General features: G+C 47.9%; 2 protein-coding genes across 18 annotated transcripts in view; both read right to left on the bottom strand.

Annotated features, from left to right (window-relative positions):
• Positions 1-1,752: 1,752 nt before the first annotated feature.
• NOC4L (nucleolar complex associated 4 homolog) lies at positions 1,753-10,212 on the bottom strand. 2 transcript variants are annotated; one of them, XM_065851739.1, is made up of 15 exons: positions 10,089-10,212; positions 9,866-9,986; positions 9,654-9,760; positions 9,277-9,384; positions 8,640-8,789; positions 7,962-8,061; positions 7,631-7,665; positions 7,478-7,528; positions 6,949-7,060; positions 6,280-6,340; positions 5,672-5,782; positions 3,653-3,816; positions 3,014-3,096; positions 2,291-2,404; positions 1,753-1,997 (listed from the first exon to the last, which is right to left on the bottom strand). In XM_065851739.1, exons 1-15 carry the CDS (start codon positions 10,179-10,181, stop codon positions 1,881-1,883), a joined length of 1,527 nt encoding a protein of 508 aa, XP_065707811.1. In that variant the 5' UTR covers positions 10,182-10,212; the 3' UTR covers positions 1,753-1,880. The 2 variants fall into 2 exon arrangements, with proteins under 2 accessions (XP_065707811.1, XP_071672050.1); XM_071815949.1 differs by lacking the exon at positions 5,672-5,782.
• A 373-nt stretch (positions 10,213-10,585) lies between these two features.
• EP400 (E1A binding protein p400) overlaps positions 10,586-24,529 on the bottom strand; it is a 45,594-nt gene continuing 31,650 nt past the window's right edge. For 7 of the 16 annotated variants that reach the window (XM_071816216.1, XM_065851218.2, XM_071816218.1 and 4 more), the window contains 20 exons: positions 24,164-24,295; positions 23,999-24,043; positions 23,738-23,891; positions 23,075-23,316; positions 22,373-22,546; positions 22,084-22,131; positions 20,970-21,106; positions 20,380-20,436; positions 20,184-20,262; positions 19,448-19,624; positions 18,247-18,292; positions 18,046-18,155; positions 17,232-17,436; positions 16,577-16,740; positions 16,111-16,317; positions 15,614-15,809; positions 14,890-15,020; positions 14,126-14,293; positions 13,351-13,428; positions 10,586-13,067 (listed from right to left, as the gene is read on the bottom strand). In XM_071816216.1, coding sequence (XP_071672317.1) covers positions 12,795-13,067; positions 13,351-13,428; positions 14,126-14,293; positions 14,890-15,020; positions 15,614-15,809; positions 16,111-16,317; positions 16,577-16,740; positions 17,232-17,436; positions 18,046-18,155; positions 18,247-18,292; positions 19,448-19,624; positions 20,184-20,262; positions 20,380-20,436; positions 20,970-21,106; positions 22,084-22,131; positions 22,373-22,546; positions 23,075-23,316; positions 23,738-23,891; positions 23,999-24,043; positions 24,164-24,295 — 2,823 coding nt within the window. In that variant the 3' untranslated portion in view covers positions 10,586-12,794. The remainder of the gene's footprint in view (positions 13,068-13,350; positions 13,429-14,125; positions 14,294-14,889; positions 15,021-15,613; positions 15,810-16,110; positions 16,318-16,576; positions 16,741-17,231; positions 17,437-18,045; positions 18,156-18,246; positions 18,293-19,447; positions 19,625-20,183; positions 20,263-20,379; positions 20,437-20,969; positions 21,107-22,083; positions 22,132-22,372; positions 22,547-23,074; positions 23,317-23,737; positions 23,892-23,998; positions 24,044-24,163; positions 24,296-24,529) is intronic. The other 9 variants (XM_071816220.1, XM_071816224.1, XM_071816223.1 and 6 more) reach the window with 5 other exon arrangements.

Below are 24,529 nucleotides of genomic sequence, written 5' to 3' on the forward strand. Positions count from 1 at the left end.
GTTTCATTTTTGTGCATTTAAAAGAATCCTGACATTCCCAAGTGTCAATGTCATGAAAGGCATGAATGACATTGCCCAGCAGTAACATCTCACAGATATAACTGGGCCAACCTGAGCGAAACAAAAAGATGCAAAGTTATTAAATATATATATTTACTCATTCCATCTGAAAGATGATAAACTTGCATACTTCTTTCAAAGGTAGTTATTACCATCAGAGCACTTCAAAATGTTTAATAAACACATGCATACAACGTCCATATGACACAGGAAAACACGGTTTAGAGCTGAAATACGGGCTTGGGTGAACCTGACCTGAGGCCGCTCAAATTGTAAGTTATCTCAGCCATCCTGCCTTCCTACCACAGATCCCAGAAAGCAGAGGAAAGAGGAAAGCAGGCTGCCCAGGGACGAGACGGGATTGCCTTCCACAGAAGAATAACCAAGAGCTAAACTTCTTTAAAACAACAAAAACGCAAATGCTGAAAAACACCCCAAGTGAATGCAAAAGTATCAGGGAAAAGAGGCAGAGCTCGGTACACCGAGGGCACAGCTGCTGTTTGGAAACACAGACAACTGGACAAAGGAACCACACCGCTCAGAGTCCCAGGACAGCTGCAGTTTGCCTTCACTAACACAGACTTGCCTGCCAGAAATTACAATTCTCGGCATTTTGATGAGCTAAAACTTGATTAGCACCTGGGTACACTCTGGCCACGGCTCCTGCACCACTCGCAGGCTGCCAGCAATACTCCAGTAAGCTGCTTAGCATCCTGAAGCAAAAAAAAGTGTTAAAAAATGTACTCAAAGGATTAGAGATACCTCCCACTGCATGTCATTTGGCCTCCCTGGCTACAGCAGCCACCAGGATTATCTTCATTTCCAAAGCTCATGAGCATTTTGCCTTAAGCAACCTTACAGCATGAGATGGGTGTGCACACAGCAACATCAGCCACACTTCATAGACGGAGTTATCGAGCATCACTGACAAATCAGAGCTTTCGCTGCCTCAAAATGGGAGCGTTAAGAGGAGTACACGGGAAGCTAAACATCCACCTGAAGATGCGAGTTTAAAAGCGTATATAAAAATATAATTGGAATATCATCAGGTGCTTACAGCTATGTACCAAAGTCACTTGTACAAACAGGCTGTCAGCTCTAGTATAAAAGTAACACGTGAAAAATAACAGCAGGAGAGACTTGAATTCCCCGCAGCCCCATGGATGGCAGTGGATGGTCTGTCAATGCAGCCACTGATCACGGCCAGCGTCAGCAGCTTCGGAGAGAACGGCTGGAATCCCAGCAAGGAACAGGGCCAGAAAACTCTGCCCTGACCAAAAATCCCTCCCAAATATCAGGCAGCAACACACAAGCGTGAAACAGAGCGGCAAAACAGTCCATCCACGGGCAGCGCGCAGGGCACGGAGCAGGGCTGCACCTCGGGCACGGAGCAGGGCTGCACCTCGGGCACGGAGCAGGGCTGCACCCTGGGCACGGAGCAGGGCTGCACCTCGGGCACGGAGCAGGGCTGCACCCTGGGCACGGAGCAGGGCTGCACCCTGGGCACGGAGCGGGGCTGCACCCTGGGCACGGAGCAGGGCTGCACCCTGGGCACGGAGCAGGGCTGCACCTCGCGCACGGAGCAGGGCTGCACCTCGCGCACGGAGCAGGGCTGCACCCTGGGCACGGAGCAGGGCTGCACCTCGCGCACGGAGCAGGGCTGCACCTCGGGCACGGAGCAGGGCTGCACCTTTCCCAGCGGCCCAGCTCTCGTCGCATGGAGATGCTCGAAGGCAGAATCACCCAGCACAACACGTGGGCTTTGTGTGCATCCTGAGATCAGTCAGTCAGTCGTGCAGAGGTGTTTACAAGAGATCACATCAATCCAAAGCGAAGTGCTGTGCAAAAACATCATTTTTCTTCCCAAACAAACCTCGGATTTGCTCAAACTCCAGGGGCACATCAGCGGCCTTTTTCTTTACTTCTTTATCAAAAAGCTACAAAGCAAAAACCAGGATATTAGCAAAACTCAGTACAAGCTCTTCACCCTGGCAATCCCACTGCTCACTCTGACCTCTTAAAAGATCCAGCAAGAAACGTTTTAAGCAGCAGCCAGCCCTGTTACCCCTGCTGCCTCACGCTCCGTTGTTTAATGGATACCCTCCCATTTCCCTGGGTAAGGAAGGTCAGGCTGTGTCCCCCCAGCAGCCAGGCTGACATGGCTGCAGTGCCCAGGAGCCCATCTCCTTCCCTCCAGCTCACGCCGTTCCCGAACACGCAGCCACCCCACCTCATACGCCGAGAGCTCCAGCAGCCCCGAGATGTCGTCCTCCAGCTCAGACAGCGCCCGGCTCAGCACCGCAGCTGCCTTGGCCACCTCTGGGTGATAATGGTTTTGTAAAGTCTGCAAAAGCGAGACAAACAGGAGACGGTCTGGCGAGTACAGCCCCTCGCGCAAAACCTTTGTAGTGTTTCAACGTAAAGGGATAATCCTGGCATTACGGTTTTCGAGCCATCAGGAGTAATTTAACCGATTTCAACCCTCATACGCCATCCTACAAACGATCCAGGTGAAAGGTGAGCGCTACAATCTTCTCCAGCATTTTTAAACCCATTTCTACAAGATGACCTAGCTGCACCCAATTAATTTCCATCAGTGCTCAGCAAGTTCCTCTCTCCACTCAAAAGCAAATAAAAAGCCTCAAACATTTTCAGCTATTTAGCCTGTTTCAGCTGTTAAGTGCAACTGTTCAGCTGCACGGTCAGTTGTGCGCTCACAAGTCACCTACTAATTAACATGTGCGATTTCTCCAGAGCGTGGAATCCTTTGCCTCTCACGCTGGGATAGAAAAGGATGCAGAACGAAAGATCGGCCAGAAACTCGTCTCATTTGCAAGACGTACGCCAGGAGTTTCTCGCAGGTGGGGCTGCCCACGGCCAACGCGCGTGGAGGGCGCGGGAAGGCTGCGAGAAGCCCACGCCAGGTGCAGATGTTCCTTGTTTGCCCACATACCTGAATCTCCCAGAGGCAGCTCTCCAAAGCCCGGCTTTCAGACGGCTCCTCCTCCTCCATAACGTACGGATCTTCTGACACATCTAAAGAAATAAGAGATACAGAGCTAACACCTGCGTGACGAACACAACCACAAGGGAGCCCCGAGCAGTGCTGCAGCCAGACTTGCTCTTCTCCAAACACGCAGGGTTCAGGAAACGCTGGAGATGGGGTAAAAACTCAGGAGGCTGCTGAGGCCCCAGTGGGATCGACACAAAACCACTACAGGCTGAAGTCAAAGAGGTCTCTGGTTTCTGCGACCGTTCTTTTCTCATTTCCTGAGGTGGACAAGGCAAGCTGAGCGCCTGGCACAGCTCCCGCCGTCCGTCAGCATCTGTTAGCAGCCTGGCTCTGTGTGCGAGGCTCGGAGCAGAGGCCGGGGAGCAACCGCGAGGGCCAAGCTCAGACGAGCAACACAGGCAGGTCCTCCCATCAGAGAACTCGCAGGAGCAGCCTGTGGCCTTCGCACAGCCCGGGGACTGAGGGCTCCTTCTAAACCTCAGAACCGGGTTGGGATCTCCCCTGCTCTTCCCCGTGAATCCTGGTTGTTACGCTGTCTAAAGGCGCAACACAGAACCCCCCTGCCCGCTGCCCTCTCACCCCGCGGCCCGTCGGGTCTGTGCACCAGCACTCTGCATGCCGGGTGCCTCCGGAACAGGTTGCAGATGAAGGGGAGGATCATGAGCAGAGCCTCGGGAGGAGCCGTCAGCGCCAGCCGGGACAGACGCTTCAGGAACGCGGCCACCAGGTACGCGGGCAGGTGGCTGTCGGGGGCAGAAATCAGCGTGAGAGCCCTGGCACGGGAGCCTGCAGCTCCACCACCCCAACCACAGCACGTCAGCCATCACAGAGTCACAAAACGTCACGGATGGGAAGGGACCTGGAAAGCTCATCCAGTGCAATCCCCCATGGAGCAGGAACACCCAGCTGAGGTTCCACAGGAAGGGGTCCAGGCGGGTTTGAATGTCTGCACAGAAGGAGACTCCACAACCCCCCTGGGCAGCCTGGGCCAGGCTCTGACACCCTCACCAGGAACAAGTTTCTTCTCATATTTAAGTGGAACCTCTTGTGTTCCAGTTTGCACCCATTGCCCCTTGTCCTGTCGCTGATTGTCACCGAGAAGAGCCTGGCTCCATCCTCCTGACACTCCCCCTTTCCATATTGATCCCCAGGAATGAGTCCCCCCTCAGTCTCCTCTTCTCCAGCTCCAGAGCCCCAGCTCCCTCAGCCTTTCCTCACACGGGAGATGCTCCACTCCCTTCAGCATCTTGGTGGCTGCGCTGGACTCTCTCCAGCAGTTCCCTGTCCTTCTGGAGCTGAGGGGCCACAACTGGACACAATATTCCAGGTGTGGTCTCCCCAGGGCAGAGCAGAGGGGCAGGAGAACCTCTCTGACCTACTGACCACCCCCTTCTAACCCACCCCAGGATGCAGGGACACCCAGGATCAGTGGGGCTCTTTGGGTTTTAGGGGCTACGGAGTAAAGAGAAGCTGTGAGAACCCTGGTCTCAAGCAGCAATATGGGCTCTAGTGCGCTCCTGGGAACAAATCTGGGAGCGTTTCCACTGAATACACGAATAATCTCGAACCACCCCGCGGCTGGGTCCAGCGCACGGCTCTGCTCCAGGCACCGCCGCGGCCAAGCGCAGCTCTCGGACACGCCTGCTCGCAGCCTTGAGTCGGTCATTTTAGAAACTTCTGAGCGCTTGGCCAGGCAACCTTCATTACATTCTTCAAATGTCATTTTGAGGGTTTAATTAATACACAGGCCACGGTGTGAAGTATACGTAATGCTTCCAGGACTAAAGGAAGCGGCGCAGCTGTTACCAGGAACATAAAGCTGCTGTAACGTAAACGTGCGGGATAGCTGTTCTTTTTACGGTAAAAACACAAATTTCTACCAGCAATCAGCGCATTTAAGCACTTTGGTCAGATGAGCCGGGTGAAAGCGACAATTTCCAGCTGCATCTGCAGGCTCAGCAGAGCCGCCCATGGGACAACACAGACCAGACCCCCCCACTCGCCCCAAAGCACACCCGGAACACAAGGGCTTAATATAAGCGCCTCGTCCTGAACTGTAAAGAGTTACTTTTGGTTTGGTTTATAACATATGATGGCAACTGTATGACCAGCTGCTGATCTAGCTCCTTCCTGGTATACAGGGAATTGGCAGCATCAACGGTGTCAAACGCTTTATCTTGCGATGTTACACGTTCTGCAAAAGGTCATCAATTTATCAACAGCTTTACGATCTATAAAAAGCCTGCGAATGTTACTTCTCCATATTCATAGACACAAAAGCATCGCTTTCAGTCCGAGGTGAATACATATCAAAATACATCCACAATCATTTGCAGATCAAACTCGCATAACTAAGTGCATTTTTACTTTCTGGAATTGATGGCCGCGTGGCAAATCTTCAAAAAAACCACATGAAAAATTACACAGCACTAGAGGAACAGTCTCGGATTCAGTTTTCTCTGCAAAAATGGATCTAACCCCGCAGTCACACTGAATACATTACACCCAGACACGTGGGGGACCGCTCCAGAAGAGTCCCTGGCCAACAGAAAAACAGGAGGTAAATACGCAAACGTACATAATAAAGAGGTTACTTACGACGATGACAAAAACAGATCGAGCAAATGGAAAAAGCGGGCTCGGTACTTCACGTGATACACAGAAGGGTCTAAAAGACTGTACAGCTTTTTGTAAAAGTCGGGATATTCCCTGTTGACAAAGGAGAAAGAGAACACGCGGTGCTGTGCAACGGGACCATGCTGTGTCTGATGGTCGCTCTGCTCGCACTGCGGAGCCTGCAGGGCCTGCTCTCCACAAGAAACAAGCCCTAAGGTGAATTTACGGCTCTTGCAGTGCTCAGCCATTTTCAGGACATGAAGCTATGTCCACTGACTGCAAACGGTATGGGATCCAGCGACAGGAACACCAGAGACTACAGCTTCGCTGTGCGATCAGATCAATAGGGATCGATTTCCAAGTGCTGAGCAACCAGAGTCTGCACAAGAGGATACTTGGGCTCAGCTGAAAAAAGGTCAGGCTATCAAAAGAGCTCAGTCTGCCAGCAGCTGAGCCTCTTGTGCAGTTTGGCTTTCTCATGGAGAAACTGTAAAACCTGATGGTGTGGAGAATCTATTTCAGTTCCTTTTACCTAAAGATACAAGCTCAAAACCCCATGTTCCTTTAAACAAGATGCTCTTTTCACTTACAGATTATGCTGATGAATCAGAATAAATAATCCGTTCAAGGCCAGCAGACTGATTGCTCCACCTGTAAGAAAGCAGGCAGGCATCAACACAATAAGGAAATAAATATCAGCATCAACTTGTTTCTATGATAAAATCTTCCCATAAGGAACACAAACCAAAGAGCACCTGAAACTTGAGCCAGCACGATGGCTGTAAGGCAACACAATTTCACCTAAAACCAGCCAGAGGCTCATAAGTCACGTACAGAGATTAAACTGCAGTTTAGAAGAACAGGCTCTGATGGACTGAGAGACACAAATGTGCGGCTCTAACCCCCCAGGGAGGTGAAGGTCTCCTCAGAAAGGACATTTCTATAGGAATCCGCACACCCTGAGTCTGGACGCAGCCCAGGCATCAGCATTGCTGGCTATATTTAAAATAAATCACTCCAGTGTTCTACTCTTCCTAAAGCTTTAGATACAACCCTCCTTATATACGAGGAGCAGTGACACTGGCGAACACAGGCCAAAACCCCTCACTTTCAGGGACAACGGCGTCCACGCGAGTTCCCCAGCTCCATCCCATCCATGTCACCATCCAGGCCGTGGTGCTGGGTCCGGCCGCCCTTCCAGGCCCACACGCACCGCGCTGCGGCGCCTCACCAAGGCTGAACAGCCCGTCTCCACTCACCAATGCCATAGGCCACGGTCAGGAAGTCGATCATGAGGGTGGGTTCGTTCATGTAGGGCAGGATGGAGTCGTGCAGAATGACGAGAACTTTCTTGTAAAGGCCAGTGGGCAGCTGTGGAGGACAAAACACCAGTGAAACGGGAGAACTCAGAGAGCAGCAACCAGGGCGAACAAAGGGAACACACAAGCAAAGGACAACACAGAACGGCTGGGGGCAACAGTTCCCAACTGCTCCGAATTAAGTTCTTTCAAAGAAGCGGGTGCTGAAAACTCAAAGTGCAGCTCAAAGGGTAAAGCTGCAGAGTGGGAAGTCACCAGAAAACCAGCTCGGGAACCGCCAGCTCGTGAGCAGGGGCTGTTCCGCTGCGGATCGCTCCTCGGGGGCAGAATGGGTCAGGTGGGAAACCAAGGCTGAGAGGAGGAGAACAGCCCGTGCCTGAGGTTTATGGCAGGAGAACGATCCAACAGAAATGGCGCTGGGCTGTTCTCACCCAGCGCTGGACACCCGCGGGGTCCCACGAACACTCACCTTGTGCTTCAGAAAACTGAGCCACATCTTCTCAAACGCCTGCTTGTGCGCCTTCCAACAGAATTGCAAACAGCGAGTTAAACACCGCGCTGTAGATAACGCTCTGCTTCAAGCAGATGAAATTTCAACCCCCAGCACCAAATGAACAGTTACCTGCAGCTTCGACACTTTCAGCTCCTCCCAGTTATCTAAGAAGAAAGGGAAAATGCGTGTTGGACTTGAAATGGATGTTTAAAAAACATTAATGACCCTTTTTTCTTAGTCCTTTGATACCCTAAAAATTTAGGTTGAAGTCCCTGTCCTATGAAAGGCCACGACAGACCCGCTGTATCCCGAGGAATGGGCACGGTGCAGGACTGTTCAGAATCACTGTGGTCACAGCAGGCAGTTTTCATCAGCAATCAGCGAGAAAGCCTTTAGCCAATACCAGTCTGCAATGCCATTTTCCTTTCCACACACGGTTCACCACGTAGAGCCCACTAACCTTGCTTCACCAGGAATTTGACCATGTCGGACTCTTTGTTCGGCATGTTAATGGGTGAAATGAGGGAGAAGACGTTCTGCTGGTAAAACGGTAACGGCCTCTGAGAAAAAAAAGCATATAATCAAACATGAAGCAAGCTCCACAACTTCAATATTGCTCTATTTCCCAAGTAGTTATTAAATTTAGGAAAGAAAAAGGAAAGCAAAAACACTGGCAGCTGAACCACACACTGGTGTATTCTCTATCGCTGCCCTGTCCTGGAGCATTACTGACACCAAACCAGTCTCCGAATCAATTCTGGTTTAGCAGGACTGGCAGAAACGACTAAAGAAAACAGACCCTTCTGCACCAGAGAGAGAACAGCATTAAACTTCCTGTGTGTGGTACCCAAGCTGCAGATATCTGAGTAAAACAGAAGCCAGAGCCCAGACCAGAAGGATTTGCAAGAACAACAGGATGTGTGTCTTGAATTACTTCCAATTTCAGTTTTAAGATGGTCTTAGCATAACTGATGTACATTGTGAGCAAGAAAAAGAACCAATGTATTTAAGTGGGCAAAGTCTTTTCTCTCGCTTCTAAAGTCTCTCCATACACCACTAGTTCTTCCCTGCTTTCTGCACAAGATCCACATTTCAGAGCAGTTTATCCAGACCCACCTCATCAGCCACAATTTAATACCTCTTTTGTCTTCTGCATGACCTGTCCGATGCTCTCGGTGACCGCCTTTATCACAAAGTACCGGATGTCGTCATACTCCATGTATTCTTGAAAGCGAGAGATGAGGAGCGAGGCGTCCTCGTTCACGGGAAGCAAACCATCAACCACCACCTAACGGGGGTTTGCAGGGAGAGCAGCAGGTCAGGATCCCACAGCGCTGGGGTAGATGGGGCGCGAGGGCTGCGGCCCCCCCGTGCTTCTCAACAGCAGTAGCGTTGTGCTTGACCCACAGCAACATCCACCAGCCACCCGACAGGTGCTCCTGACCTCAAAGATAGGCCCTTTCTATCAAAAAGTGTCATTCAGAAGTGACACGGTGGCTGGGCCAGGGGCAGTACCTGTCCTCTCATCCCACAATCCTTGCGAGTGAGGCTGGGGACTCCAAAAAAGAAACCCGTAACCTTATAAACCCTGAGGAATGCAGCTCGACCCTGCCCGAGGCAGCTGCTCCCACACCGCAGGTGCCACCAGAAGCTGGAGGTGTCTCTAGACCAGCCACCTCCATCCCACCCAACACCTGCTCGCCTGGAACTGCAGCCCTGGGGAAGGTGGGCACAGGGGACACCCACGGGAGGCACCGCTGGGCTTTGCCGCTCACCTTCAGCAGCTTACGAGGAAAAGTTAAACTCCCTTTCCACTCTGGTTTGATCAACGGATGTTTTGCCTCCAACTCAACGAATTTCATCAGGGTGCAGAGTGCCATTTCCTTTAAAAAAAACACACAACAGCAAACACCCACCTCAACAAGGGCACCAGGGGTCAGACTCAAAGGAGGCAACTCCTAAAGGTGGAAGAGTTAACTGGGACGTTCTTTGCTGGGAAAGAGGCACGGGATGGTGAGCAAGGCGAGCCGGAGCGCAGCGATGTCCCCCAGCTCCGCCCGCCCCCCGACACCGGAACGCTGGAGCAATGGAGCCCTGTGCATCGCCAGGGACCCCGCGGGGCTGGTGTCACCGCAGCGGGCTCAGCACCCACCTTGACCGGGAAGGCGTCGTGGCCCAGCAGCTCCGCCAAGCTCTCCACGCACTCGTTGTAGCGGTGCCGCATCCAGATCTTGTACTTGTCCTCGGCGCTGTAGCGCTCTGCGGGGTGACGCACAGACCGGTCCTGAGCCCAGGGCAGCGGGACGAGCCCCCGCCCCGGGATCTGCCCCGGACACCCGCGGGAGCCGCCCCGCCCCGACTCACCGGCCAGAGAGGCCTCCTGGGCGGGCAGGTCCCCCAAGAACAGCTCCCTGCGCTCCAGCAGCGCCCCGAAGAGCCGGCTGCACGTCCTGCCGGCGCCCAGCACCTCCGCCTGCTCCTGGCCCTGCGAACAGCGTGGCGCTCAGCAAACCCGGCCCCCGGCCCCCGCTCCCCGGACCGGCTGCGAGCCCTCCGCCCCCGCCCGCACCCCCGGCCCGGCCCGCACCGCCAGCGGCTCCAGGATGTCGAAGACGCGGTTGGCGTTGCCGCGGTTGGCCAGCACGGCCTCCAGCGCATCGGCCAGCGCCGTGCCCGCCATGCTGCGAGCGAGCAGGAAGGGGCGGGAGCAGGAGGAGCCGGCGGCCGCTCCGCCCACGGGCGGGGCCGCGGTTCGAGTCCCGCTCCCTCCACCTCACCCACCCCAAACCGCAGCTTTTAGGAACCATGGAACAGTTTGGGTTGAAGGGACCTCCCCAGTTCCCCCAGTGCCACCACTGCCACGAGCAGGGACATCTTCACCAGCTCAGGTTGCTCAGAGCCACATCCAGCCTGGCCCGGGATGGCTGCAGGGATGGGTACCTGGCCCGGGCCCTCACCACCCACAGGGACAATTTCTTCGCCATATCTAAAAGAATTTTAAAAAGAGGGGATGGAAAAGCTGCCCGAGCCCCTGCTTTCCGTGGGGCAGTGACCCCCGCGCGTTACAGAACGGCAGGCAGGCGCTGTTATAAAAATGTACACTTTATTACACCTTCAGGTAGGATACATCACTATTCTTACAATCCTACTGGATCAAGTACAAATGCTTATGTTCATCAGTTATTTACAGGCTGACTTCCTAACACACTCCTGGGAGAAAGACACATCAGAAGGAAAAAAAATTAAAAATAAGGAAAAAAAGAAGTTATTTTTATCTCATTAACTGACCTAAACAAGAAACAAATGCCTCTTTAGACACCAAATCAGACCAGCACAACGATGCAGCCCACAGCTCCCCCACTCTTCCAAGTGTTTCCCCCCCACCCCAATTCCATGCACATAATAAGAGCTAAACACTTAAAAGTAAGCCTGGGGCTAACTAAGCAATATTTTTGGATGAGCACCACTATACTGTACACAGGGTCAGTCACCCGTTACCACTGCATTTGCTCTGCATTTTAAACTATTCCGTCGCCAATGCTTCAGCTTCGTGGCTACTAAAGAAGTTCAGGTAACGGCACAAGCCGGCGGTTCAGCGGGGTCGGGCAACACGACTGCACCAACAGCTTAAAAGAAAACAACAATGCCCCTGTATTTGCAGACCGGAGGGTCCAAGAAAAAGAGGATGCAGGAGAAAAGAGGTACAAGCTAAAATAAAAACTAAGAAAAAACAACGAGGAACGCGGCCAGAGCCAGCGCTGGGAACTCGACCGCCCTGCCCACTGCACCTGCTCTGGGGACATCAGGAGCTGGCTGGGTTTCTTGTTTAAGCCATTTGGATTCCAGGTGCCGACAGGCGTTACGCACAGAGGTAAGAACAAAAGGTACGCTTTCCTTGCCTCTGAACAGGCTGCCCCCCTAAAAGAGTAAAAAAGATCACAGAACGGGAAAATAACTTTAAAACCATCTCAGAAAAGGAATGTTACAACTTTGTCTGAATTTTCCACATCACGCGGTTCTGTGGCCGAAGTAGAACAAATGCGTTCGAGCCACCAAGAGCTTTTTGATTCCTCACTCAGTGCTGTTTGCAAACAGTCTGGGTTCATTTTAGGCAAGAAAAGGAAAGAACCCCTCACAGTCCCAGGCAGCTTCTTGCTTTTTTTTTTTTCCACAACAATAAGGCAAACTGATTTGGAGGAAGAGGCCACGCTCTATTCGCATCCAAAATATCCACCTGAAGATACATTCATCATTAGCTTTAGTAAAAGAATAGTACAAAAGTTAGATCTTATTCTTTACACAGTTGAAGAATTAAGTCTTAGATTTAATTTCCCTCCTCCCCCTTCCCTCGGCCCCCACCCCCCGAGCCGAAAGCTGAGTAGAAAGAACTGAACATTTAAACATGTTGCAAGAGCAGAATGAAACTGGGAGATCAAATTCTATCAGCTGGAGAGTTTCCTTGACAGAAGTCCCATGAGAAACAGCTGTGGATCATTTGTTTAGCCGAATCCACCAAACCTCTTACCAAAAAAATGGGCTACACTGTAATACACATCTACTATCAACACAGTATTTACTCAGTTCATGCCTAAAATATCCATTATCTCAAAGTGAAAGATGAGAATGAGCGCACAGGTTGGCTGATTCAGTAAACTGTACACAAAACTACTAACAAACATTTTAAAAGACTTACAAAAATGGAGAATGAAACTTTTTTTTTTCTTTTTTAATTACATATACTTACAGGTTTTCACATTTATTGGCTAAACTTTGCAGGGAGCACTTCAGAGATGAGTTGGATCTTCCAGAGGTACCTGCCTCAATGGGGCTGTTCTACCGCTGGAAACACTTTGCCAAGTCAGCCCCACTCTGAACGGCTCCACCGGGACATCGAGCGCACGTCCCAACTACAGCAAAGAACTGCGTATTCCCACGGGCACTTTATGCAACGCTAACACAGATGGATTTTACTGACATTTATGGCATATCGCCATTTTACTTTTGTGAAGCTGGGCAGAATTTAACTGTAAGCAATGTCTGCTTTATGTGGTTCGAACGAGCACAGAGAACACTGGCAGAATGCGTCTTGTACAGATTTTGAGTGCTAAACAGTTGCTAATATGCTGAAAGTTATGCAAGTGCTTCCATGTTTAAATGTTCACCAGCAAGAAACCTTCTGCTAAAAAAAATATAGAGGTGGTTTGTCTTCATTTGGATGTTTGGAGTAGCTTCTCACTCGGCTGAGCAAGCAAGAAACGCTGCGTTTCCCCGTTATTGCATTGAAATCATCAGTTCAACTTGGTTTCGTAGGAGCCTTTAATCTGACCGTGGGCGTCCTCATTTGGACTTTCGCCTGCTGATTCTGGGCTTCGGACGCTGCTGGTGTCTGGGCTGGATTCTGCACCCCCGGAGCCTGAATCTGGGGAGACGCTGTTGTCACCACCTGCTGCTGGATCAGCTTCTGCTGCACGACCTGCGCGGTCGCGGTGGTTGCAGGAATCACCTGCACCTGCTGCTGCCCTGCTGTCGTCTGGGAAAGCGTCACGGTCTGGGGCTGAGCTTGTACCTACACAGCAAGATCACGAGGCAATTACAAAATCACAGTTTGGCATTAAACTGAGCATCCACTACATCTCCGCTCTACGGTGAGCATCTCGCTCGGTATCAGAGCAGATACACAGCAGCTGACTCACTATTCACACAATTCATTTTTAGAGAAGAAAACTTGCTATATACTTCAAAAATACCGCCTGTGCCACACACATGGTGAAAAACAGACACATTCCAAATAAATGAGCTTTCAATAGGATTGTGTTTCTAGTGCTGTATTTGAGAAGCACAAAACCTACCTGTTGGGAAACTGAAACCATCTGTTGAATGTTGGCAACAGCAGCCTGTTGCTGGACCACTTGGGGAAGTTTCGCGACCTGTAGTGACATGAAATAAAGAAAGATTTGGTCAAAACAAGGAATTGCTAATAGCAGCAACACACTGTACGTATCAAAACTGCTACCAAGTGAAGACCTCCCCCAAGTCCTGTTCGTGGTAAGCTGCAGCTTGGCATTCTCGGTCATACTGAACTTCCATTAAAAAACTTTTTAGATCAGTGTATTGGAGAACTCAGCTGGGAGGGGAAGAGGAAAAGTATTTTCAGTTTTAATTGCAACAGACTCGCTTCCTCCTAACTATATATAAAATTGAAGAAAGCACAGAAGTTCTAATGGGTGATATTATGTTCAATATACCCCAATTCCTCTCCTGGACAACACTGATCCCCAGGCAGACACCTGCGGCTGCTCTGCCTGCAGCAGCTGGGCTGGGACACAGAGTCAGACAACATGACCAGCTCTGGCTGAACTGCCCATAAGAAATACAGCACAGAATTCCTCGTGTAATAAAGAGGAGGGACAATTTATTTCTTTTCAAGAGGAAAAGTGAATTTATGGCTTGGTTCCTCTGACCTGCTACAAGACCATGCGTTCAGCACCAATGAATTTTATTATGAAGTCACTTTAAACAAACGTGTGATTAGAATTAATACGAGCAGTGCTAAAATGCTACGTCACCTGTCATCTTTACAATCCTCCAGTCACCGCAGAGTTTAAAGGTGTAAACCTGTGTTACCTGTACCTGAATCTGGGCCTGCACTTGCTGAGTTCCACCTGGTTTCTGGCTTTGGGAAATTGGAGTTGTTAAGAACTGTGTTTTAATGGCAGGCTGTGTAGTATAAGTTACTTTTTGTTGCTGTGAAGTCTGCTGTTGGGTCTGGACCGTAACCTGTTGAGCATTTATCTGCACAAGAGAAAAAAAAGCATCAATTACTACAAAACACATGTATTTTAAAGAACAGGCATGTAGCTAAAGAGACTAATTACATTTAGTTATTGAAACAAAATACTCCAGGATTAGTAACAGCAAAACGAGCATTAAGCAAAAGCTTTCATGCATTTGTACAAATATTATGAAACATTTAAAGTATTTACTGAAAAGGTTCACGCACACGTACACTTCCAAAAAGCCACATTGGTGGCTGATTGACAGTGAAGCCCAGGAGAAAAGTATATTTTACACAAATTATATTGTAAACACTGAAAATCTCAGGGAACTTTCCACATTTGGTTGTATTAGAAGTGACTAAAGATTATCTTAATCTCTATTACCTAAAGAAGAAAACCTAGTTTGAGGCATGAGAAATCACACCAAACAGTCTTACTTCAAAAACACCAAGCGCCTGACAAGGCACAGGAGAAACCGTTCTCGTGAGCTATAGTTCAGATCCACCCCTAGAAACACCAGCTGACTCTGCAGAACTGTCCTCGTCATTCAGAACTGAAGCTTTTCAACTGTGGAAGCATCACATAATGCACAGGGAGAGCAACAGCAAGTACCTTTTGCTGCACAGCGGCCTGGCCCTGTGCGACCTGCGGCTGGATCGCCTTCTGCTGCTGCGCTGCTTGGTGATGCTTGAGCTTCAGCAGCTGCTGGACGTGCAGCGGCTGCGCAACGACCGTCTGGCCTCCTTAAAATCACAAACGTAATTAGAACTCGAAGAGTCTTCACTTTGCTGCTTTGTCCCAGTAATCACAACTTGCAAACACAAATTGTGCTTTTTATAGGTTTGCACATCTGCACAGCCTTGAGCACTAATAACCAACTGATTTTAACAGGAATAAGACATATTATTTTGACAGTGTTATCTAAGGGCATGAGTAAGCTAACTTCAGTTCTAACAATAATCTTACTACAGGAAAAATTCTGTCCACAGTAGAGGAGACAGTTATGAAATACAAGTTTTTCTATTTCCATTCTGCATTTAAAAAAAAATGAGATTACTATATCTTTCTTTTTAAAACTATATCTGCTCACCTACTCTCATGCACAGATTTTTTTAAAAACTCAGCCATATCTGGGCAAAGAATCACGTCAACCTCCAGATTACACAGAATGAGCACAATTCTCTTACCCCATTTTTGAACCAAACTGGAATTCAACCTCTATCACTTTAGTCTCTAAAAAGCCTGAGTGTCCCACAGAAGACACTATTTGAAACATCCTGCCTTAAAAAAGTGAGATTTCAAATTCTGTGATGCTTTAGCAAGTCTGTTGTCGTACCTGCTGCTTTCTGGGGCTGCCCAATAGCAACACTAATGCCCGCAACAGTGACGGGGAGCGTGGTGACTCCTGCAGACGAGACAACAGCAGCTGGAACAGACACCACCGGAGGCTTCGCCAGAGCAACCTGGGCTGTCTGCGGAGTTTGGGCCTGGATCTGTCCTTGTGCTTGGAGCTGGGAAGCAGGAACACGAGTCTAAGCAGTAAGGAATGAAGATTATTGTGCTGGCGCAAAAAACGTTTGCTGCATATAACAGGTCATTATAAAGTGATAGTTGTAAATGTTTCTAAATATAATCGTTCCTTTACAGTAAAACAATTCAGAGAAGGTATCAGTGGGTAAGCACAATTTAAAGCTATTTATGTTACAGCTGTATCTTTTGTACTAAGTAATGCAAAGGGCACTCATGAGTTCAAATGACCAGTATTCAGTTCATTTAAACCACTAAAGAGAATAAGGTGTTTAGGGCTGTTTTTGCAAAGTAAAGACAACTTACAAGACGAGCAACTTGCAGGTTTGTCACAGTCGTGCCTGTGAGGACCGCGCCAGGACGAGGTGCCGTAACAGCAGCGAGCTGCTGAGTCTGCTGCTGCTGCTGCACTTGCACTTGCGCTGTTTGCTGCTGCGCCCCTTGCTGCGCCGGCTGCCCCGCCTGCTGCTGGGGGAGCTGCAGCTTCTGCTTCTGCAGCTTCAGCAGCTGTTCCTGCGGAGATAACACACTGCCATCATTTCTAATCTCTTATGTGACAAGAGGAAATAAAAGGGAGATGTATCTGGAGTTTTAAAGGAGAAACAGTCTATGCCAAACTTTAGTTAAGAAATGAAATTTTAGTGGGATCAAATTTAGGAAAGAGCTGCATTTCAATTTAGCTCAAGAAAACAGGATACAACCCACGCTGCTAATGATGCTTACAGTAACAATGAGAGTAACATACCATGGTATTCCAGAAGGATTTCCTCACCTGTGACAACTTCCCAACGGTTTTTATTTGAGCTGGAGACTGGGCTTGCGCCTGCGCCTGGATCTGCGGGACCTGCACCTGCGCCGCCTGCTGCTGCTGCTGCCGCAGGAGCTGGAAGTGAGCGGGGGTGATGGTTTTGCCAGACAGCTGGACTGTTGGTGTGGCTGTGAATAAAGACAGAACAAAATGCTCTCAAGATTCTCAACATTCCATTCAGTTCATTGATTTCACCTGAAAAGCCAAGCTGTTAAATGCATATTTTTCTGCTCCAGCACAGTTTGTGGACTAACTACAAATAACACATTAGCATAAACATGATGCAAAAGCAGAGGAAATAATAAAGTATATGCTCCTTTCTTCACAATGGTTTTTAGACGAGACAGTCAATTCTGATATTTTATTCCTAGATTATTAATGATATTTTTAATATGTAATTCTGGTGGCCAATCAGCTCTTTACTGCAACACTTTATCCAAAAATACTGGAGTAACCTGAGCACCAACAATAAAGCACGCTAAAAATCATAGCATTGTTTAACTGTGTTGCCAACAACTCCAGACTTTCAATACTGTAGGGCTACAGTGGTGAAGCCACCTACAAATTCTGGGGTCCCTTACGTACCCTTGGAAAAAATCCCTAAATACAAGATTATTACCTGGTGTAACCTGAGTCACCAAGGATCTTGTCTGGGTCTGCACGGGCGTCAAGTTTGTGGTCACCACTGCGGATGCTGTCACGGATGTCACTGCTCGAACGCCCTGGGTAGACGCGATGGTCACCAGCTCTGTGGAAGCAGCGGGTGCCGCCGCAGTTCGCTGCTGGGTGTGGACAACCTGTGCAGCCGCCGTGCCTCCCGAGCTCTGCAAAGAACAAAGTCCCTATTTCTCACAGCTTCCGTACCTCGTATACAGCTACGGAACCTTCTGGAAATGGACTATATAACTTTAGAAACAACCATCAAAAATACAAAAGCATCACAAAAGCAAAGATGGTCCAAATCTTTCTAAGGTATCTGTCTCTTTGGGTATGTCTCAGAAATCAGCATCTGGTCAAGTCTTTTTCCAACAGGCTGATCATCAAACCCTTCACTACATTATAGAAATTTGATTTTACTACCTTTCAATGTTTTGCTTTATCTTCCATAGCCTTAAATTAATAAAACAATAATAAGGATCATAATTAACAAAGCATAAACCAGTTACAAGCTGGAAACGATAACAACATTATAAACTGCGTGGGACAGCACTCGTCTGTGAACTATTTTTAATGGCAGTATCTATCAGACACTTTGTTCTGATAAACTATTCCAGTGCGTTCCGATATTTTGGCAAGAGAGATGGGTTGGATACGGAATCACACGATGCCCATGAAATTTGCAAAAAGCAGAGTTTCTGATCCCACGGCAAGCTGAGGAAGACAACACATGCACTGATATAACCCGGGCCGCAGCGGTGATGGGATGAACTCACCGCCAGCGTCCCAGGGATAACCGGTGATGCCAGCCGCTTGTTGATGGGTTGGAAGGTGGCAGCGGGGACACCAGCAACCGTATTGACGATGACATTTCCACTCACTGTAGCTGAAGGAGAGCCAAGATTAAATGTGAGATTCTCAAAGCAAAAATCCAAACGTCCTGTCATCTCCAATGCCTAATGATAAAGTCTTCTTACCAGTCTGTATACTTGTCCCCGTAACTGCTGTTTTGATTGTGCCCGCCTAGTTAGAAGACAATTGAGGTAACAGTTCAGAAAAACAAGAAAAGAAAACTGAACATAGCTCTTACGCTACTATGCCGTTTAACACAATGTTGTATTCCAGAAGTAGCAAAATAAGAAGAATGCAATAAAATACACAGATACTTCTGCAGTTGTTCATTCATTTTACACATCAACAACAAGTGATGTACGTATCAGGATTCCACCACCCTAACGAGCAATTGGAGATCAGTGAAATGCCTGGTGAACACCATCCTGACATTCTTGTTAGCAGAAGGAGCGAGGAAAATATGACTATTCCTCTGGCACAGCACAGCCAGCTGCTCATGCGCGAGCGTCACCGAGCAGGAGGCGCAGCAGCTCCTCTGGGTCACAACCCCTTCTCTGCCTCTTTCTGTAAAAGCTGTAGTGTCCTTGCCCTCCAGCAAGCAAACCAGAGTCACCACCGCCTGCATACATGAGTATGCAAACTGGGTTGGCTCTAAAAACAAAAGCCTCAGACCTGTCAGACTCATTAAAATGGACTTTAAATTCAAAGAAGCTCCAAAAAGTTTGCAGATTTGCAATAAAACAACCATGGTAGGTCTGGCAGGATGCAACGTTCCACTTGCCTTGCAAAGGTTAATAAAGCTACTTTAAGAGAGCAGCTCTTACAGCTACATTCTCTTTACTGTCCTAGTTCTCTGTATAAACACCGTTCGCTGACTGTAGATGTATTTGCACAGACTTTGATTAAATTATATTAAATTAGTCTAAACTGAGAAAAGCCAAAAACCTTTGCAAACGATACGGGGTTTCTCCACCTCAAAATGCCAAGATCTATTGCTATAATGGTATGAACACAGTCTTAATAAATGAGTGAAAGATACCCAGCATAATCAGGAAAAAAGGAGGGGAGAGCGGAGAGGGGAGAGGGGAGAGGGGAGAGGGGAGAGGGGAGAGGGGAGAGGGGAGAGGGGAGAGGGGAGAGGGGAGAGGGGAGAGGGGAGAGGGGAGAGGGGAGAGGGGAGAGGGGAGAGGGGAGAGGGGAGAGGGGAAATAGCTTTTATCTCACTATACTGACCTAAAATCCTCACTTTCCAGAGAAAATAAAACACGTGGGTATTGTACACACAGAGGTTACTCCAGCAGAGGCACCAAGCCCTCCCGTTCTTACCAGCACGGCTGTGTTGGCCACGGTGGTCGCTGCCGTCTGCACCACCGCCTGCGGCTGCTGCACCACCTGCGGCTGCGGCTGTGGCTGCGGCACGGGCGGCTGCGGCTGCGGCCCCGCCGCCTGCGCCTGCGCCTGCGCGCCCGGCTGCTGCTGCGCCCGCTGCTGCTCCGCCAGCGCCTGCGAACAAAGGGGTGAGCACGGTCTGCACAACAGCGCGCAGAGCAACCAGGGTGCGTGTCTTCAAAAACAAAACGCCTTTGCTTCTAAGGATGTATTATATATGTGCGTGGAGGGACAGCATGCAAATCTGTCTTCACTGTAACTCTCTAACTCCGATTGTACGACCTAACCAGTTTCAAACTACAAACTACTTTCACGGTTACATGATTTAGAGCACAAGTGATTACCAGGCAAGGACAAGTATCTCTTTTTGTGTAATATAAGAAAGGAGACTACACAACAGTCAAGAATAAATCCACGTAATGGTCAAAAATAAAACAAGATTTTTACTTGTTTTTAATATGTTTTCCAAAAAGATGCTTCTAAACAAGTATGAATGTGACATCCAGGTCCAAGGAAAGGTCCCACTTTGGAGCCTGGATTTCTAAACCCTAGTATGTGAACAACATCGCCCGTCCCGCCAAACCTCTCCCAGGAGGCCGCTTTCTCATCCTTCCTCTGCTGTCTGACTGCTCAGGCCCTGCACTCCTCTGTACAACTGAGATGGACACCGTACCTTTTTCTCTTTTGCAATGCGTTCTGCTCGGAGGGACGCAACTTGAATTGGAGGAAGTGGCTTATCATAGTTGATTCCACTAGAAACAACAATAAGACAAAGCACGCAATCGTTGAAAATAAATAACTGAAAGGTAAAAAAGAAAAACAAGCACTTTTATGCAATTCATAACTCCTTTAGGACAGAGGGCGCCCACCTTTCTGCAAGCACTGACGCATGCTTGGGATTCTTCTGGAAAGGATTCATGCCAAGTCTGAAATGGAGACAGAAAAAGCTTAAAACCAATATTTAATTTCGCATGTTTTAGCAGATGACACTGCGGTTTTGGCGAAATTTTCATCATATCCCCACCAGTACCGCAGCCTACATACAGATGGACATTCTAACAAAGACTCAGAGTAAATATTAAATTGATAAGGAAAAAGTCATTGTAGGAACATACATAGAAAACAACGTACTACAAAACAGCACAGACATCAAAACGTTTACAATTCAGGCAAATGGGATGTGGTTTATAAAATAGGTTAAAAAAACCCAACTGGCTGCTCTTCTGCTTTTAATCGCCCAAAACAATGCACGCAGTGAGTCAAAGCTACGCCAAACATAGGAAATATGAAAGCGTCCCAATAACACCAGGCCAGGACACAAGGAAAGAGATCACGAACAGAAAAACAAAGCAGCAGCTTGGACAGAGTGTGAAATAGCTCTCGGTGGTGAGAACCATTCAGAAGAGCTTCCAGGCCACCTGTGCTGATGGGTTGATCAAGCAATCCCAGTTAAACTTACAGAGGTTTGATGGGTGGGCTTCTTTTCCCTGCAATCATTTTCATCATCTCAAAGTGATTGGTATAAAGTTGCGTGTGGGTGGCCCCCTCATCTTGAGCATAGATCTGATTGGTACGAAGCGGACGACTGTTTTTAGTCTAAAAAATGAAAACAAACCAACTTTCAATTGTGAACACACCCACGCGGCATTTTGTCTACGTATAAACACATGGTGCGCTTGTAGGTTATTTAAAATCGTACTCCAACATATCTATCACAGACTGGCTTCTGCCTCGAGTCACTGATAACTTACTGTTACACAAAACTCTATGGGAAATACGTAAAGAAAGAGCAAAATAAGGAGCAGTTCTCACGGTCACACTGGCATCAGCACTTGGGGGACATACAAAATGGCAAACTCTAATTTGAAAAAGAATCTTTGCTTCCGTTTAGATTTTGCAAGTTTAACTCGGTATCCAAACCAAAAGCCCATGAGTTTCTAGTGCTGCGGAGCGCACTCAACGAACGGAAGCGCCGCTGCCCTGCTCTGCGTTCACCCGGCGCAGCGGCCTCGCTGCTCGGAGCCCGACGGGGCAGGACCAACCTGCTCCTCGCCCAGAGAAGGGACTGCGCTCAGCTCTGGATTCCTACCCACTTCTGTCACCACATTGCTGTGTGGTTTGGAAAAGTTGTTTATAATCACGGAATTTATTTTTGTTTCTCTAGCACACTACCATCCTCATCTACTAAAAGGTGCTGCAAGCATTACATTCACTATATACTTGGAATCCACTTAGACCCTGGCAGGAAGTACATTCCTACAGATCTTAAGGAGCATCCTAATAATCAGGATAAGTTACGTGGTGGTTGTTAGGTGGGAAAATGCCCACTAGAGTTTAAGTGAAATCACAAAGTTCTTGCATGATTTAGAATTTGTCTACCAAATCCAAAAGGTGAGGTCTGGTGTCAATCCACTGTATCAACAAAGAAAGGAAAACCAGATTTGGAATTTCACTTGATGTTTCAGAACTCAAGTAACACTCAACATGGATCTCATATGAATTATCTGCCCACCTCCATTGCTGCTAAATACCACAGTGTCTAGATTTGATTTTGAAAGAATACCAATGCACACCTTATAAATACTTTTTGTCTTCTTTTTAGGATTAGCTTCGTACATTAGCTGTAAAATAAGAAGGAAAGTTAGATGATCTTTTGTGGAAGATTTTGTTCAGGTGCTTTTTCTTTTCAAAGAAATCACATAAAATAAGTGGAAATCCTGATGAGGATAATTTTAAAATCTTTTTAAAGTTATTTATTTACACTGTTGAAACATTTAACAAAAAAAAAGTGTTTACGGAGATAAGGAAAAAAACTCTATAAACTTAAGGTAAAAATTGACGCATCATTCAATGTAAGCTCACCTTTCCTTCTTCCCTTGGAATAATGACATTTTCGTATCTGTTTCGGCATTGTTTGGGTGAGCGATAGACTCTGCTGCACGAGTTAACAACATCACTAACCAGGTCCCAATTGGGAGTGTGTGCTGGCGATACGACAGCGAGATTTAAAGGAAGCTCCAGCAGCTGCTTCACTGCCTGCAAGAGATAAAGGCACAAAAGCTTCAGGTGACAAATCATTCCCATTTCCAAAGCTCCCCTTATCTGCATGTGTCCACACACCATTACTACAATGATACGCGCAGCTTAGGGCTCAGGCCCTGGGTTCACCTGCATTCACAGAGAATAAATCAGCATAAAATGCTATTATTGCAGACTGGCGAGCAAGAAAAGCCTTGGAGATTGGGGTGAGAGGAGCAGAGAGCGGCTCTCAAAGGCGGCGAGAACCTCAGCTGCATGATTCAATGTTCAGCCAGCACAACCAATCTGGAACACGACAGTAAGCAGTCTCTACAACAAAAAAATAACTTAATCATGCATTCTGTAGTTTAACCTTTAATTTGTCCTTAGAGGAACGCAAACGATAGGCAATCTGTTCTGAGTTACGTCAGCAAAATGCCAAGCTAACCATTAAGAAACAGATAAAGTGCAGAAAAGAGCCACTTCTGAAATTAGAAGCAAAAATACAATAAATAACAAGAGCGGAGAGCACAGGTATGGTCCGACCTGCAGAAGTGCCCAGTCTTCGCTGATCAGCCACTCCGGGTTGTCCTGCCCGGCCTCGGCAGCTGGTTTGACAAGGGTCGGCAAAGGCTTTGCAAACTGCGTTTGTTGTTTCAACAAGATGTTCTTCTTTTGCTCTTTGCCCTCTCGGCGCATTTTCAACATCCCTGGAGTTGCTCGATCAAACAGTGAACGAGGTGGAATAACTGTCTCTCCATGACGTTGCTTTTTCTTCCTGCCTGCAGCTGAGACAAAAAACCCCAAACCGTTCTTGGTGAGTAGTTACCACCACTCTTTGGTTCCTCTGCTACTTAAAGGCGCAAAATGCTCCCACGTGTGTCCCGAGTACTCCCCACGGCCTCTTCAAAGCGAACTGGCAGTAACTAAACAGAGCGTGGCAGAAAGTAAGATGTCTTCGTCCTTACTCACATAGTAGAATGTTCATTTTCTAAAACTGTCCTTTTAAAAACCCCTATATGTCTAAAGAGAAAGACGCACTATAAAAACTGGGGCTTCTATTGCTTCAAGACTATGATGAGACAAGAATTTTTGTCTCTTCAAACCTGCACGCTCAATCTTTACCGGATCAGACATGCAGAGGTATGAAAAATCCCAATTTTTTAAATGTTCAGCAATAAACCAGAAGAGCTTTGAGCAAACGCTCACCAGATGGATCTGTTTTGTGTCGTTTACGTTCCTTCCTGACGTACACCGGGGGCAGCTTTGACTCCGGGATCGGGGTGGTGTCGTACATCAGGCACATAACAGAGTCAATGTAGATATCGTTGTCATCCTGAGGTGGGGTGGGAGGAGTCCAAAGCTGCACACAACAACATCTGTAGTTACTGCGATATTAACTCTCCACTGATCTTTATGTTTTCCAAAAGAAAAAGCCTATTTAGGCTGTCTGGTGTTACTGTGACTCACCGGCATTATTTCAGTCTGTCCATCTGGGCCTTCATAGACATATTCCTACACAGCAAAAAGAGAATTCAATTCAAATGATCCAACTGAGCCCTGAAGGAAACAGTATTCTCAGAATATCCATTAATAAATACACTATTAAGAAAAACGAGACTAATGAGGAATTACTTTGTTGTACGCATCCTCCCGTGTGTAGGTCAGTAGTTCCTCTTCATCCTCCCAAAGCATTTGTTGCTCCTTTTCCTTTAACTCCTTCATATGCTGGACTTCCCAGGCTTTCTTTGCACTTCTCAATTCCATCTGGATGAAAGTCAGATTCCTTATAAACTTTATGCAGTAACAGACACTGGACTAAAGTTATCAGTTTGTATTTCTATGGATAAACTCTTTGATCTTTGACATTTTCAGCCACAGGAATCTTATAGAATTTTTTAGATTTTCATGATGATTTAAAAAAGACTTTTTCGGTCTCTGTTGAAGGTCTTTAAACTCAGAATAAAACTCAGAATTTCGGTTAAATAACCAAGACAACCA

This window comes from Patagioenas fasciata, chromosome 17 (assembly GCF_037038585.1).
Source record: "Patagioenas fasciata isolate bPatFas1 chromosome 17, bPatFas1.hap1, whole genome shotgun sequence".
Taxonomy (NCBI): domain Eukaryota; kingdom Metazoa; phylum Chordata; class Aves; order Columbiformes; family Columbidae; genus Patagioenas; species Patagioenas fasciata.